The sequence below is a fragment of the Geotrypetes seraphini genome, chromosome 10 (genome assembly GCF_902459505.1).
Source record: "Geotrypetes seraphini chromosome 10, aGeoSer1.1, whole genome shotgun sequence".
In the NCBI taxonomy this organism is placed as follows: Eukaryota; Metazoa; Chordata; class Amphibia; order Gymnophiona; family Dermophiidae; genus Geotrypetes; species Geotrypetes seraphini.
The window spans coordinates 27,697,023-27,714,270 of NC_047093.1; the positions used below are offsets into that span (position 1 = coordinate 27,697,023).

A 17,248-nucleotide genomic window follows, 5' to 3' on the forward strand; every position below is an offset into this window, starting at 1 on the left:
GAACCGTGTTGTCAGCCATGATCACCTCATCAAACTGCTTCACTCAGTGCCGACACGGTGCAGACAGGTGATTAAGAACCAAATACTGAGCCATCAATGACACATAAAACAGCCGCCTAGATGAATTTGAATGATAGATGATTTACGCAGAAAAACGATTACCATGGCAAACAAACTCAGAAATTTAAGGCCAAAGTAAAATAAAAAGTTGATTCTAATAGCCAAATATATCCCTTATAATGTGCTCATATGCAGAGGAAGAAAAAGCTGAACAGAGAGCCTATCTACCGAACAGGAGAACCTGTGGCCCTAGACCACAACGGGAACTCACAATGGCCATTTTTGATGACAGCTCTGCACGAGGCAGGAGTGTAGGAAGATCGCCCCTGCCCCTCATCACCGCTAGACCACCAGGTAAGGTCTGGGGAGTTCCGGGACACAGGAGGGAGGTGGGGGTGGGTCAGAGTCGGCCCTAAAAGTTATCCACGATTTTCCATATTCGCGGGCCGGCTCTGCCCCTAACCCTTGCGGATTCGGAGGGAGAAGTGTAGTAGTAATAGTAATGGTATAAGCCAGATGGAAGATCTGGTTAATAGAAGATTAGTAGATGGTACTAATGTTCTCTTTAAGCTGTGCGAGAGTCCTCCAAACATATTGCTGTTGGTAGGGGGCAGTACTTCAATATTGTGTTTTCAATTGTTAGGGGCAGGTAGGTCTTCTGGAGTCCTGCAGAACTTGCCTGTCCCTCGCTACTGAAATTGTGCTATTGAAACAGCACTCGCCACTAGAAGGAATGTAGATGGAGGGAACATTGGGCACGGTGCTGGTACGTATAGCTTTCTGAATATGTTACATTAATGATAGGAGGTTTCCACCAAAGACTTATGAGGAGAGACTGGAAGACCTGAATTCGTATACCCTAGAGCAGGGGTGTCCAACCTTTTGGTTTCCCTGGGCCGCATTGTCCGGAAAAAATGTTTCTGGGGCTGCACAAATGCGTAAACGCTGCAGCAAGACAGAGGAGGGAGCCGGCAAAATGGTAAACACCCAGGGGCAGCAGAGGAAAACACTGCATCGCCCTCGACCGGGGCCACACAAAATACTTCACTGGGCCGCATGTTGGACACCCCTGCCCTAGAGGAAAGGAGGGACAGGGAAGATATGAATCAGACATTCAAATACTTGAAAGGTATTAACGTAGAACAAAATCTTTTCCAGAGAAACTAGAGGGCATAATTTGAGGCTGAGGGGTGGGAGACTCAAGAGTAATGTTAGGAAATTTCTCTTTACGGAGAGGGTGGTTGATGCCTGGAATGCACTCCCGAGGGAGGTGGTGGAGAGGAAAACGGTGACAGAGTTCATAAAAGCATGGGATGAACACAGAGGATCTCTAATCAGAAAATAATGGGTGTATAGTAAATTGAAGAACTAAGGCCAGTACTGGGCAGACTTGCTCGGTCTGTGTCCTGTATATGGCTATTCAGTTGAGGATGGGTTGGGGAGGGCTTCAACGACTGGGATGGTTTAGATGAGCTGTAGTGAGCTTTGTTGGAGACTCCAGTAGATAGAACCTAAGCACACTACCAGGCAGAGCTCTGGGTTTCTGGCCCAGAAATATCTAAGAAAAAGGACCATTTAAATTAAATTATTAATGTATAGAGCATGTACAGTTGAGCAGACTGGATGGACCATTCGGGTCTTTATCTGCCATCATTTACTATGTTACTATATTGACTCCATATAATGACAGGCCTGGAGAAAAATGAGATTTTGTTGGTTGTACTCAGAGACTCCGGGACACATTAACCTCTCTAGAACTTGGAGAGGGGGCTGTGGCCACAACATTAAAGCTTAGTGCAGAAACATGTCTGAAACCAAAAGGAATCTGTTGCCAGAGAATGTGGTCAAAGCAACTAAAGGAAAGGAATTAAAAAGAAGATTGGACAAGTTGCTGGAGGAAAAATTCATAAAAAGTTATTAGCCAGGTTGACTTGGGAGTGTCATTGTAGAGGTCTACAAAATCCTCAGTTAAGTGGAACAAGTGAACATAAATCAATTATTTATTCCGGTGGTTCCCAAACTTGTCCTAGGGGAACCCCCAGCTAGTCAGGTTTTCAAGATATCTACAGTGAATATTCGTGAGAGAGATTTGCACGTACCTCCTCAATTGCATGCATAATATCTCTCTCACAAATATTCATTATTGATATCCTGAAAACCTGACTGTTTAGGGGTTCCCTCAGGACAGGTTTGGGGAGAAACCACTGCTTTAATCTGTGGTAAAACATGTGCAACACATAGAGAAAAGTATTTTTTCGCTCAAAGCATAGTAAAACTGTGATACTCATTGCCAGAGGATGTTGTAAAAGCAGTAAGTGTAGCGAGTTAAAAAAAAAATTGGACACATTTCTGGAGGAAAAGTCCATAAACTGTTATTAAGGTAGACCTATGGGAAGGCACTGCTTATCCATGGGATTAGTAACATTGAATCTTACTACTCCTGTGAGACTATGCAAGATACTTGTGACCTAGATACTGAGTTAATGTGGATAAGTGTAAGGTGTTGCATGTTGGTAACAAAAATCTTATACACGAATACAGGATGTCCGGTGCAGTACTTGGAGAGATCCCCCAGGAAAGAGACTTGAAAGTGCTGGTCGACAGGACGATGAAGCCATCCGTGCAATGTGCGGCGGCAGCGAAAAGGGCGAATAGAATGCTAGGAATGATTAAGAAGGGGATCACAAACAGATCGGAGAAGGTTATCATGCCGCTGTACCGGGCCATGGTACGCCCTCAACTGGAATACTGCGTCCAGCACTGGTCGCTGTACATGAAGAAGGACACAGTACTACTCAAAAGGGTCCAGAGAAGAGCAACTAAGATAGTTAAGGAGCTGGAGGAGTTGCTGTACAGCGAGAGATCAGAGAAACTGGGCCTCTTCTCCCTTGAAAAGAGGAGACTGAGAGGCCTTGAAAAGAGGAGACTGAGAGGGGACATGATCGAAACATTCAAGATAATGAAGGGAATAGACTTAGTAGATAAGGACAAGTTGTTCACCCTCTCCAAGGTAGGGAGAATGAGAGGGCACTCTCTAAAGTTAAAAGGGGATAGATTCAGTACAAATGTAAGGAAGTTCTTCACCCAGAGAGTGGTAGAAAACTGGAACGCTCTTCCGGAGTCTGTTATAGGAGAAAACATCCTCCAGGGATTCAAGACAAAGTTAGACAAGTTCCTGCTGAACCAGAACGTATGCAGGTAGGGCTAGTCTCAGTTAGGGTACTGGTTTTTGACCAGAGGGCCGCCACATGAGTGGACTGCTGGACACGATGGACCACTGGTCTGACCCAGCAGCGGCAATTCTTATGTTCTTATGTTGGTTTGACCTGATATGGCAAAGTATGCCATTTTAAGCTGTTAGGCACACATTAGCATCTAACATAGCTTAGTAGAAGGTTTCCTTAATTAGGAAGGAATATTCACCAAACAAAGGAGAATCAGAGGTAATCACTGTTTATAAATATCTGAGATATGAGCATGCATGCATGATAATGAAATAATTCTCAACCTTATTCAATAAAGATGTTTTTCCATAAGCACCACAGCCTTCTGATTATAACGCCAAGAAAACATCTCAGTTTCTGAGCTGCAAAGAACCTGCTAAATTATAGCTAAGAAAACTTGTGGGGGAAAAAAAGCTGAAATTGATCAAAGAGTTTCACTATGACGGTTTAATATTTTCTCTCTTTATTTTATTTTATTTTTTTTTTCGATTGGGCTAGAGAAGGGGGGTGAGAAACAGGCATGGGGACTGAGAGAGTCCAAGAAGATGCATAGGAAACAAAATCCAGTACGGCAACCTCATTAAGATGGACAGAAATTATGCAAAACTTTGATTCGGGCAGGATGACAGGGAACTGACTTATTTAGTTGGAACTGTGTCTTGAGTTTAATTAACAGTGCAGCGTATTTCATCCTTGAGAAGGAGATCCGCTAACATAGCTGTAAAATGTCATTGTGCAACAGTAAAAAGTGATTCATGGAATCAGCTGATTGCAGATAGCCACAAAGAGGCATTGTTGACCTCTCCTGGCATTTCTTCTCCAAACAGCAATCGTAAATCAATTATTTGATTAAGTAAGGCCTGCTGAGCTTTAGAGATGAATCCTAGCTGGGTATACGTAAAATTGAGCTAGCTGTGAGGTTTGGATCCAAAGCCAGCACACAGCCATTAGATACCCCCAGGCCCTTGGTCTTTATTCCCAGTCTTCGAGGGCTGCCATTAGGTCAGGTTTGCAGGATATCCCTAATGAATATGCATGAAAGAGATTTGCACACCTACTATTTCCATTGTATGCAAATCTATCTCATGCATATTCATCAGAAGACTAAGGGTCCAATATTCAGCCTGTGGGAGGCAACCTGGCTACCTCCTGTGGGCTGCAGTGGACCCAGATATTCAGGGCTAAGGACATATCTGGCCCTGGCATTGAATATCTGGAGCAAAGTTCAGCGGCTCGCACTTATCGGGCCAAGCCAATTTTCTTCGGTTGACCAGCTAAGGCTAACAAGCAAAGATTGACCTGCTTTTCACATGGGTTTATCTGGCCGCGTGCTTTAGCCGGAATATAAGGCACTGTCTTATTTTCGGGGAATGATCCAACCAGCACTCTCCTGTCCTTGCTAACTATAGATCCACATTTGTTAGTGTAAAAGATTTGGTGCGTGCAAAATCAGTTGAATATACAATTGATTTGTGAACGTTAAACATTTATTTTATTAAAATGAATGTCTGAACAAACTTTCATAGGAAGTAGGGAAGCAAGGGTTCAAATCCCACTGGCACTCTTTGTGATTATAAGCAATTCACTTAACCCTCCATTACCTCGAATGCAAACTTAGAGTATGAGCCCTCCAGGGACAGAAAAACGCTTGCTATACCTGAATGCACCCTGCATTAATATCTTTACAGTCTACATGCAGTAGATATATATCAAGGTAACAGCTTCAGTTCTGGAAGCATCCTGGTGATTTGGCAACTTTTGTGCAGCATTGTTTTACAAAAACTGTAGGGTGTGCATGGCATGCAGTGGTGATCATGCCTCTATAGAGATCAACGTGTCTGGCCTTCACTATTCTACAAGGGAAAAAGGAAGGTTTCAGTGGCGCCACTGTTCCTCCGTGCTGAGTGGAAGTCCTCCATCTGCGTTGCTACCAGTGGAGAGTGGTGCTTCAATATTGTATTTTCAATCGCTAGGGAAAGGCAGGTTCCCCGGAATCCGGAAGAACTTACCAGTCCCTCAATATTGAAAATGTGATGGTGAAACAGCACCCCCCCATAGGCAGGATTGTAGATGGAGGAGTCCTGCTCAGAGGGAATAGTGTTTCAGCCAATAATTTCTCCAGGTTTGCTTTCTTCAACATGGTGGCATGGAATAGTCATTCTACAGTGTAAATTCATGGTTGAAAAGCCCCATCCACAAAGAGCATAAAGGAAAAAGCTATGCACAGCATCAGCATTGCGGCCCCTCCCCCCTCCCCCAGCCACAGGTGACTTACCCCCTACTGACAATGAGCCGCAGTGCTTCCAGGTTGCCATGGTAAGCGGCCCATAAGGTTGGGGTCATTCCATCTTCATCAGGTGAGTTAAGGTCCTTCCTAGTGGCTTCCTTCAGCAGGTCCAGGTATCCATCCCGGGCTGCTCGGTGGTACTGGTCATTCATGCTGTGAAAGCGTATTTGCCGCTTGCCTCATCTGGCTAGGAAGGGTGATATTCTTCACCAGATAAGCATTTAGAAAGTGCAGAGAATAAAACAGAACAGCTGATGCCTGAGAGAGTTCTAGGATAAAGGTTTGGCCGTTTATAAGACGATAAAAAAAATCAGATGACAACCGCAAGGTCCTAGACAAAAAAGCAAAGAAGAGGGATGAATGATTGCAGCTTGCTTTTGGATAAGAAACAGCACGGAAATAGGCAAAGCTTGCCTATAACTCCAGGGGTGCAGAGATCAGGGACAGATTGTGCTTGCAGAGAGTACCAAGGGTAGAGAACGGGGACATTTGATGCCTATAGTCAAGTTTTTGATAAAGAGAGCAGAAGACAGACAAACCACAGAGAGCCTTAGAGCTGGAGAGAAGGGGATAGCTAATGCCTAGAGAGAGCCCCAGGGGCGGAGGAAGAAGAGGATAAGGGATGCCTGCAGTGTGCTCCCTGGACACCTGACACTGCAGCCAGGCAGAGGAGAGGAGGATCCTGTGGAAATGAATACAAGCAGACAATCTCTAGGTCCTAGAGTCCCTGCAGTTCCAGGACACCTGAGACTCTGGCAGAGGAGAAGCCAGGTCAAAAAAGAGCGGCCAACAGGTCACAATACACTCTGCAATGATGGTGAGGCAGAGCTGAAAGGTGGCGGTAATGGGGAAGGGGGAAGGATGGGAAAATATATCCCACTTTCTCTATCCTCTCAACATGCAATCTTCTACTGAACCCCTATTGATTCTTTAAATCAAAATTCCAGCATTGATACTTGCCCAGCACAACACCTTATGTACCATTTTTAATAATCTATCGGAATTCTACAAACGAGTGCAAAAAGATGCTCTGGTTGATATTCAAAACGATTTAACTGGCCCCACAATGGCTGCTGACCAGTTAAATCGCTTGCTCGGGGCTGTCTGCTCATTTTCAGCAGCACTTAGACCCCCTTTTACAAAGCCGAGTGCCGTGCAGCAAATGCTCCGACGCTCATTCAATTCCTAAGGGCATCGGAGCATTTACCGCGCCCGCCCGCACTGCCGTCTTTTGTATAAGAGGGGGTTAACTGGGTATCAGCTTTGAAAAGTAGTGGTTAGGCTCCAATGTTATAAACGGCGCTGAACAACGCAGCGCATAGCAACTGTCAAATTAGGCGCCGTTTATAGAATCACACCTAGTAGCGCCTATATTGGACAAGAGCTGGTAGGCATCAAAACCTTAGGTGCCCCCTATTTATGCCAGGGTGTTCTTGGCCTAAATGCCGGTGCCTAAGTTAGACGCCTACCAATGCCTAAGTCCAATTTAGGCGCCCACACATGAAACCCACCTACCCACCCAAAATCTGCCCCAACCGTACCTATCTTCTGGTAGGTGCCTCGGTCTAGGCACCTACCTGGAAATTGTAACATAGTAATTCAGTAAATGATGGCAGATAAAGAACTGAACTGTCCATCCAGTCTGCCCAATATTCACAGTTTCACACTCAATATACATTCATGTTAAAATTGTCTTTTCTTTAATATTTCTGGGCAATAGACCATAGAAGTCCACCCGGCACAGTCTTTATGTTCCCACTGCTGGAGATGAGATCGAAGCCCACTCTAGCCTATCCTAGCCATCCTGTCACTGGAGCTTCTTTCAAAGCTCTCCCTAGCACCATATACGAATTTCAAGTTTACATTCATTTTCTACCCTGCCTATCAGAGTACTTCTAGGCAGTTTGCAATCTTAATGTAAAACAGATCAACAATACAAAAAAAAATAAAAGGAACACAGGGGGGGGAGAACTACAATAAATAGGAAGGTGCTACTTGTGTTAGACAAAGCTGTATCCATTTTAATACTGTAATCCAAAAATCAAATCATATTAAGAATACACATCACGAAAAAAAAAAGTTTTTTAAATGGTCTTAAAAGAGTCCAAAGAAGTATGTACTCTTAAGTGGACTGGAAGTGAGTTCCAAAGAGTAGGGCCATTAACTGCAAAAGTAGATTGTCGAACGTGTTCATGGAAGTATGTGCTCGTAAGTGGACTGGAAGTGAGTTCCAAAGAGTAGGACCATTATCTGCAAAAGTAGAATGTCAAACTTGTTCATGGAAGTATGTGCTCGTAAGTGGACTGGAAGTGAGTTCCAAAGAGTAGGACCATTATCTGCAAAAGTAGATTGTCAAACTTGTTCATGGAAGTATGTGCTCATAAGTGGACTGGAGGTGAGTTCCAAAGAGTAGGACCATTATCTGCAAAAGTAGATTGTCAAACTTGTTCATGGAAGTATGTGCTCATAAGTGGACTGGAGGTGAGTTCCAAAGAGTAGGGCCATTAACTGCAAAAGTAGATTGTCGAACTTGTTCATGGAAGTATGTGCTCGTAAGTGGACTGGAAGTGAGTTCCAAAGAGTAGGGCCATTAACTGCAAAAGCAGATTGTCAAACGTGTTCATGGACTTCTTCCCTATATGAAAGGATTACTAGTCACTTATGTTCCACCAAAAGTAGAGTTCTTTGTGGGACATAAGGTGTAAGATGACGCAATACATAAGTTGGTTCATTTGTTTGTAATACCTTAAAAACAAATAATAATACGAGCAGCTCCAAGCATTCAGCATGTTGGTCAGCGCTAAAAACCTCTTCCACGCTTTGGTAAAAGAGCAGGTATATTGCAGACCTAACATCTGTCCTCAGGGTCCTCACAACTTATACATGTACCCTATAGGATCATGGAGAAAAGTTAAAAAAATAAACCCATTATCAAAAAAAGTTCCATAGTGGAACTTTACTAGAGAAATTCCAAACCCACTGCGAAGGGTGGAAAATTTGCTAGCATCAACTCTTTTTCTGTAGGTTCATTTCTGTTTATCGGAAAGTGACACGTCCAAATGAGTATCTCTGTACGAATGATTAAAGTTCATGAAGCATATATTAAAGAAAACCAAAGTAGTGCTGGTTTATTTTTGTCAACAAAAGATATTAATGTAAATTTTAATTCCTTTAACTTAAAAACATTCTCACTTAATAGTTATAGCCATGAGACAGCTCGAAACAGCTGACAGAACTTTAGAGTGCTTAAATACAAAGCTGAACAGAAAGCAGTCCCTTACCGTACTTAAACGAAGCGTAAAATCAACTAGCAGTGCAAAGAGTCATAAACAGTCATAAACTTACTGTGTGTTAGAAGCATTTAATCCCAGTGAAAGTACATCGTCGGCATCCACTATCTCCTCTTCCTATGAGATCCCACCTGCGTGTCCCACACTTTCATGAATTCAGACACAGTCTCTGTCTCCATCACCTCTGCCAGGAGATTATTCCACACATCTACCACCCTTTCTGTAAAAACGTATTTCCTTAGATTACTCCTGAGCCCATCACCTCTTAACTTCATCCTATGCCCTCTCATTCTGGAGCTTCCTTTCAAATGAAAGAGATTTGCTTCATGCATATTTATGCCACCTAGATTTTGAAACAACTCTTATCATATCTTTCCTCTCCTGCCTTTCTTCCAAAGTATACATATCGAGGTCTTTAAGTCTGTTCCCATACGCCTTAAGACAGTGGTCTCAAACTCGAACCCTTTGCAGGGCCACATTTTGGATTTGTTAGGTACTTGGAGGGCCTCAGAAAAAATAGTTAATGTCTTATTAAAGAAATAACAATTTTGCATGAGATAAAACTCTTTATATAAAGCTTATAAATCTTTCCTTTTGGCTAAGTTTTAATAATAATATTGTCTTTTATAGCTAAAGAGACATATGATCAAGAAACTGTTTTATTTTACTTTTGTGATTATGATATAACATACAGAGGGCCTCAAAATAGTACCTGGTGGGCCGCATGTGGTCCCTGGGCAGCGTGTTTGAGACCACTGCCTTAAGACGAAGACCACCGACCATTTGAGTAGCCTTTCTCTGGACCGACTCCATCCTGTTTATATCTTTTTGAGAGTGTGGCCTCCAGAACTGCACACAATATTCTAAATGAGGTCTAACCAGAGTCTCATACAGGGGCATCATTATATGTTTTTTTCTACTGGCAATTCCTCTCTCTATGCACCCAAGCATCCTTCTAGCTTTCGCTTTCACCTTTTCAACCTGTTTGGCCACCTTAAGAACATCACATGTTAAGTCCCTGGTGTTCTCTCCTACGTTTCATGTGTGGTTTGTTTGTCAATAAACACCCTCTTTCTTTATTTTACTATACAAGCCCTTTGATCTTATTTTTATTTAAAGGTATAGTTTATCTCACATTATCTCATGCTTTTTGGCTGTGCCCTTTAATCAAGTCATTCTGGTCTGCCATCCTATTATATTTGGGTTCTGTATGGGGTAGTCCTGTTGTGGGTTCTCCAAGGGGAGTAATTTTTGGTAAAGCAGCAGCTTGTGAGGTTTTTGGCCAAAGGAAATGTCTCTTATTTCAGAAGGCATGTATGATTGGACATAAATGTATTATGCAATTTTGGTTACAGAAAGAATCTCCAAGCTTTTGGCATTGGAGGAACCAGTTGCATCGTTTACTTTTATTTGAGATTTGGGAGGTTCGGCGATCGGCTAGAACAGTGTTTGTTCTTCAACCTTTTTACACCTATGGACTAGCGGAAATAAAAGAATTATTTTGTGGACCGGCAAACTACTAAGATTGAAAAAATTTTTAAAAACCATTTCCGCCCCATCTCTGCGAGCTCAGTCCCCGCAAACCATCTGATCCCATTCGCACAAGCCTCAGTTATGATTTTATATTGAATGTATTTTAATAAAGTATAAAAAGAAACAATATTCTGTATAATTGTCATTATATAAATACAAATATACAGAGCATGGACCAACAAAACCCCTGTCTCCCCTCCCCTTCACATATATCCCCTTTACTATCAAGAAAACTGAACAAGCCAAATTATTACAGAATGCTACACAGAAATATCATGCTAACAGAATACTGCAGTCACACATGACAGGAATAGTGTTAGGGGAGTGCCCCCTGGTCAGAGAGAGCCCTAAGCCAGCTGGAAGCTAAAGAAGCACTGCCTGGGCTTTTGCAGTCCCCAGTTATGTCTCTAGCAGGATATATAGTTCAAATCTGATATATTCTAATGACAAAATAGAAATAAAATTATTTTTTCTACCTTTATTGTCTGCCTATTTTGTTCTGCTTTCTTCTGTCTTTTCTTAATTTTCTTTCCAAGGTCTTCAGTCTATCTGCCACTTCTGTCCCTTCCTGTCTTCTATTACTCCAATATCCAGAACCTCCTTTTTCTTCTTACTGCATCCACCCCGTGTCCAACATCTCCCACCTGTCTTCCTACTCAGTCAAGTCTGCTTTTTTCCTTCACCCTACAACCTCCATGTCCAGCATCTTCCTGTGTTCTTTTTTTCTTCCCATTGCTGAGCCAGCCAGCCAACCCACCATCTTCCCTCATCCAATTCCAGTACCTCCCCTCTTTTCCCCATCTTAATCCAGCAGATATCTTCCATCACCCTACTCCCTCCATTCCTTATTCAGCATCTTCTCCTTGTCTCCCTATTCCCCCTTCACCATGTCCAGCATATCCCCTCTGTCTTCCTACTCCCTCTACCCATGTCCAATATCTTACTTCTGTCTTCATACTCCACCCTCCTGTTCAGCATTTTCCATGTCTCTCTGCCCCCCTGCCAGGTCCAGCATCTGTCTTTGTGTCCCTATTCTTCCAACTATCACCTAGTTCCAATAACTATCCTCCCCCAAGGGGATCCACCATCTCCCTTCTGGCACACCAATCCTCCCCCCCCCCCCCGGGTCTACCATCCCCTTCCCACAACACATGGGAATCCAGCATCTCTTATTCCCTCCCTTGGCTGCTGGCCCCAGAGTGACTCCAGTGTCACAATGGCTGGTCTCACCATAACTGACACTAAATCGGAACTCGCATCAGTTTACTTACAGTTCCCTTGCCCAGAATTCTGGAAGCAACTTGAAAGGCTTGTTCTTCATTCAGAGTTAAGCCCAATAATGCTGCTGTCTGCCTCCCTTGCTCACTGGGACTTGCCTCAGACAAGCACTGAACTGCAGTGGCGGGGGAGCCACCCATTCCATGGGGCTTAGGGATGTCTCTCCCAAACTCGATTGCTATCAGCCCTGCCTTCAATTGTGGTCCCGCAAAATCAGACGGCTAGAACGAAGACAGAAGCCGCGGGACCTTTCCTCTTGCCTGCATTGCTATTCGCTATAAGCTCTGCCAGTCTCAATCCTGCCCCTCAAACACAGGAAGTCACTTCAGAGGGGGGCGGGATCAGGATCGGCAGAGCCTATAGCGATGCAGGCAAGAGGAAAAGTCCCGCGGCTTCTGTGTTTCTTTTTGTTGTCCGTTGTAGCAGTACCGCAGCCGATCCTAACGCCAGCCCTGGAAGGGAAAGGGGAAGAGATGCCTGACAGGAAATTTAACCGCGTCGATCTCGCCGGCCCTCCTCGGATCGGCAGGAATTTTCTGCAGACCAGCACTGGTCCGCAGACTGGCAGTTGAAGAACAGTGGTCTAGAAGAACTCATCTTTTTATGGAAGTTTGGGATCCTTATATTCAAAACCTTTCACCTAGAGCAAGAAGTTTAATTCTCAATGATTTACGTTGAAGCTAAGGTTGTCTAAATTACATACCAGATCATTATTTTATTTCTTTATTTTTGTCAACTTTCATCCGGGGAGGGGGACTTGATTATAGGATGGAGGGGAAGGAAACGGGTGGAATGGATAGGAGGGATTATGGTTTATTATATAAAATGTTTGGAAGAATGATATAATTTTATATAATATATGGATTAGAATTTTAACATTTGTGAAACATTTGTAAAGAATATTTTTCTGCATAATTTATATGTATTTTTACTTTAATAAAATGTTTGAACATAAGTTATATTTTATTGTATAAAACTTATTGTAAACCGTTTAGCCAACATTTGATAGACGGTAAATCAAAAATCTATAAACTTGGATCACATATTATCACATCCAAGTCCTGCTCCTCTTTCGCGCACAAAAGTTCTTCACCCCCTAAACTATACCATTCCCGCAGGTTTTTATGTTTTATTAAAACTTGCTATACCGCCTGATCATATGACAGGTCCAAGCGGTTCACAATAAAAGTTCAATATAAAGAGAACTCCAATAATAATAGAAAAGACCTCCAAACATTCACACAAGGATTAAATCACATTCATTTAAAAAAAAAAAAAAAACCCAACCCGACTCAATTTAAAATAACTCTAAAACTAAATTAAATCTGAACGTCCCCTAATCCTACAACATTGGGAGCCACACTGCAAGATCGCTCAATTTCAATAAATATGAGTAATCTCCAAAAACTATAAATCATTACCTAACACTTCACAGAAATATAATAATAATAATAATTTTATTTTTATATACTACCTAACCAGCAGTTCATAGCGGTTTACACAATAGGTACTCAGCATACAATATAATAATAACATCATGCATAATAAAATTCTAAGCAACTAATAAAAGCATTAAAACTAATGAATAAGGAAAACACAATATAAACTAAAATAAGTATAGATAAAAAGATTAAAAGTACATTATAACTACATGATAATATAAAAATCAATAATATATATTATATTGTTTAAATAAGTGGGTTTTAAGATCTTTTCAAAATTGATAGTAAGTAAAAAATGGAGAAACAAGAAGATTCAAACATGAATTCATTAATCCTGCTTGGAATGCTAAGGTCCTATCTAAACAAATTTTTGTAACGACATGCATTTGCTGAAGGAAAATAAAACCTACCAGACCTACGAATATTTTTCGTAGAATTAAAAAAACTATAATGAGAAAATGAAACATAGAAACATAGAAATAGACGGCAGATAAGGGCCACGGCCCATCCAGTCTGCCCACCCTAATGACCCTCCCCTGCCTTTACCCTGTGAATAGATCCCACGTGTCGATCCCATTTGGCCTTAAAATCAGGCACCCTGCTGGCCTCAATCACCTGAAGTGGAAGACAATTCCAGCGATCAACCACCCTTTCAGTGAAAAAGAATTTCCTGGTGTCCCCGCGCAGTTTCCCGCCTCTGATTTTCCACGGACACGGATGTCCTCTTGTTGCCGTGAGACCCTTGAAAAAGAAGATATCCTCCTCTGCATCGATGCGGCCTGTGAGATACTTGAACGTCTCGATCATGTCTCCCCTCTCTCTGCGCTCCTCAAGCGAGTATAGCTTTAATTTATCTAACCATTCTTCGTACGGGAGATCCTTCAGTCCTGAGACCATCCGGGTGGCCATTCTCTGGACCGATTCCAGCCTCAGCACATCCTTACGGTAATGCGGCCTCCAGAATTGCACACAGTATTCCAGGTGAGGCCTCACCATGGTATTCTTATTTATCTTTTATCTATATATATAAAATCGGAGGTATGTATGTATGTGTGTGTGTATGTGCCGCGATCACGCAAAAACTGCTTGACCGATTTGAACGAAACTTGGTATGCAGATCCCTCACTACCTGGGATGATATGTTCTGGGGGTCTCGCGGCCCACCTGCACACGTGGGCGGAGCTACAAACATAAAATCAGATTTCACCCATTCATGTCAATGGAAAAAATGTAAAAAGCTGCTCACGCAAAAACGGCTTGACCGATTTGAACGAAACTTGGTATGCAGATCCCTCACTACCTGGGGTGATATGTTCTGGGGGTCTCGCGGCCCACAACTCTATGTTGCTTGCTCAAGGGTGGGTTCACCCAAGAATTTATATGTTCTTGCTCCAGGAGGTGAAACTAAAAATGTTGTTTATAATCACGTTTTGCGTTAGTTGTATTGTATTCATTTTGTCAAATATTTCAATTATAATTCGAATATTGTACTTTTTATTGAGCTGTAAAAAAATAATTTCATTCACCACTATAAAGTATCTTTATTTGAATCCATTTACAGTGTTATTGCTATAATTAAATACCCGTGCAACGCCGGGGCATCAGCTAGTTTTTTTATAATTGTATTAAGGTGTAATGTGTTTTACACTTTATGAAGTTGTATTCTTACTACTTCACTTTCTGTACAAGTGTTTTACTTGGTATTTAATAATGAAAAATAATAAAGAAATAAATTAAAAAAAGAAATAAAAAAGCTATAATGAGAAACAAGGTAAGCCGGTGCTAAGCCAAATAAAACTTTAAAACAAATGCATCCAAATTTAAATAGCACTCTAGCCTCAAACAGTAGCCACTGAAGCTTTTGATAATATACACCAGAGTTAAGTCTTGTCTTCACATTTCTTAGCATTAAATCTAGCGTTAAAACATTGATTCGCTTGTAACAGTTAATGTAAGAGTCTAAGGGCTCCTTATATCAAGCCGCGCTAGCGGGGTTATCGCACGCGACATTTCATCACGTGTTAACCTCTGCGCTGGCCTAAAACTACCGCCTGATCAAGAGGAGGTGGTGGCGGCTAGCGCAGCCGGCGGTTTAGCGTGCGCTATTACGTGCGTTAAACCGCTAGCGCGGCTTGATAAAAGGAGCCCTAAAGGTTAGGGCCTGATTCTATAAACGGCGTCTAGCAGCGCCACTCGGCACAGTTGTCAGTCAATCGTTTGTAGAATCAGGATTTATTGGCCTAATTTACCAGCGCCCTGTCTTGCACACCTGACATCTAACCCAACTACGTCTGTTCTCCACCCCTAACCACACTTACTTTTCAGGCATTGTTAGGTGTCGGAAGGTGCCCCGTGGAATTCCACGCCTAACTTTTCATTGTAATTTTTTAAAAATTAGTGGCTCTGAGAATTATACTGTACTATGCATTTGCAGGGGTGGCGAAGATAAAAAGTGCCTCCAAGAGCTAAGACTCCAGGTTTTAATAATAAGAACTCTCTTCTACGCCTCTGCGTGTCCTTTGCCAAATCTGGGAACATTTGTATCTTAACCCTTTCAGGACCAAGGGACATATTTGTCCAATAACTTTAAAATCCTATAAATTTTGATTGGGATAATCTACAGTTCTAAATTTGATATGTACGGATTCCATATGATACTGCCTTTATGTAAACAAACTGGTTCCGACATTCATTCATTAGCATCGTTGCCAGATTGACGAGAAGATTCACTTGCCACACTGTCCATAAGCCAGAAGTTTGATTTTTTTTTAAAAAAATAATGATATTTCACAAAAAAAATCAATTTTTTGGCATCTGCAAGCCCTTTTTACCATAAAAATGTCGTCAAAACCACAAAAATTGGCCTACGATCCTTATGGTCCTGAAAGGGTTAAGATCAAGAAACTTTTTCTCCTTATTTTTAAAGAATAATCTCAGAAGCCAATTTTTGTCCAATGCAAAAGCTAAGGTCACAATCAAGGTTGCAGGTATTGCACTTTCTTTATCTGACATTTCAAATATGTTTTCTTTGAGCCATTCCAGCTAACGGCTTTTCTATCTATGTCCCCCCTGGAAAGGGAAAAGAAATGAGGGCTTTAGTATATTAGACGCCTGAGTATCAGTTAACCATGTTCCACGTATCCTAAGTTTAATATTGTTTCTTGTTATTCCGTTTGTGTTACATCATGGATCTTATTGTGGACTTGAGTGGTTAAGTAATATTTTGTTCTTCAAAATGGATTAAGTGTTAATCTTTTCTTTTGCTGTAATCACTTTCTGTACAAGTGTATCTTGATTTGTTATTTGAAATTATAAATAAATTAAAAAAAAAAAAATAAGTGGCTCGGTCAATTACCATGCCAAATAAGCTAATTGATTTAATTTAGGATTTTAGTTATGTGTTGCTAGGCGGCCTCAATTACAGCATGTAGCAGGGCCTAACTAAGGCGCTGTTTATAGAATCAGGTCCTTTTTTTAAATTCTTTATTAATTTTCAAGCTTTGACAGTGTATTACAATTAATATAACTTTAACAGATTGCATAATATACACCATATTACACACATTATTAAAGAAAACATCCATTTTCCCCCCCTACTCCCAATTATTAATATATTAAATCATATTATTTATTACACTATCAGGTCCTTAATGTCCACACACCCAGTGTCTATAACTGAACAACATAATACAGGCTTCATTTCTCTTGTAGGTGAATCGATGCTTGACTCTGTGCCAAGTTTCATTTTCAAAAAACTTGCGGCAGGAGCTGGGGACTCATCGCATTCCACCCAAGACTTTTTTGGGTTTTTTTTTTTTTTTGCATATCTGCTACTTTCTTGCAAACTGCAGACTAGCAACCTGTATGTACATCACAGCACCAGCCGAATTCTCAGGTTCGCAGGATTCCGAGGGGGGGCTATAATGTGAATGCTTCTGCTATTGCCCTTGGACCTGGGATGAGACAGCTGTCTCATTTCAAATGGGTCATGTGAGGTAGGATTTGACTGTGAGGAGGTGTGCAGCATTCAACCGAGTCATCCAGCTCCCTGGGGCTCTGTCAGCACATATGCGATGTGGAAGATAAGAAAGCTGAAATAGAACAGGTCATCCGCAGAAACAAAAATTATGATGA

The 17,248-nt window shown here is 41.7% G+C and overlaps 1 protein-coding gene and 1 long non-coding RNA gene across 5 annotated transcripts in view; one reads left to right on the forward strand and one right to left on the reverse strand.

The window, feature by feature from the left end:
• Positions 1-5,802, reverse strand: part of USH1G (USH1 protein network component sans) — a 49,247-nt gene extending 43,445 nt beyond the window's left edge. For all 3 annotated transcript variants that reach the window (XM_033959876.1, XM_033959874.1, XM_033959875.1), the window contains exon 1: positions 5,560-5,802. In XM_033959876.1, the coding sequence (XP_033815767.1) occupies positions 5,560-5,723 (164 nt within the window). In that variant the 5' untranslated portion in view covers positions 5,724-5,802. The remainder of the gene's footprint in view (positions 1-5,559) is intronic.
• Positions 1-17,248, forward strand: part of LOC117367391 — an 85,014-nt gene that overhangs the window by 26,695 nt on the left and 41,071 nt on the right. The window lies entirely within an intron of this gene.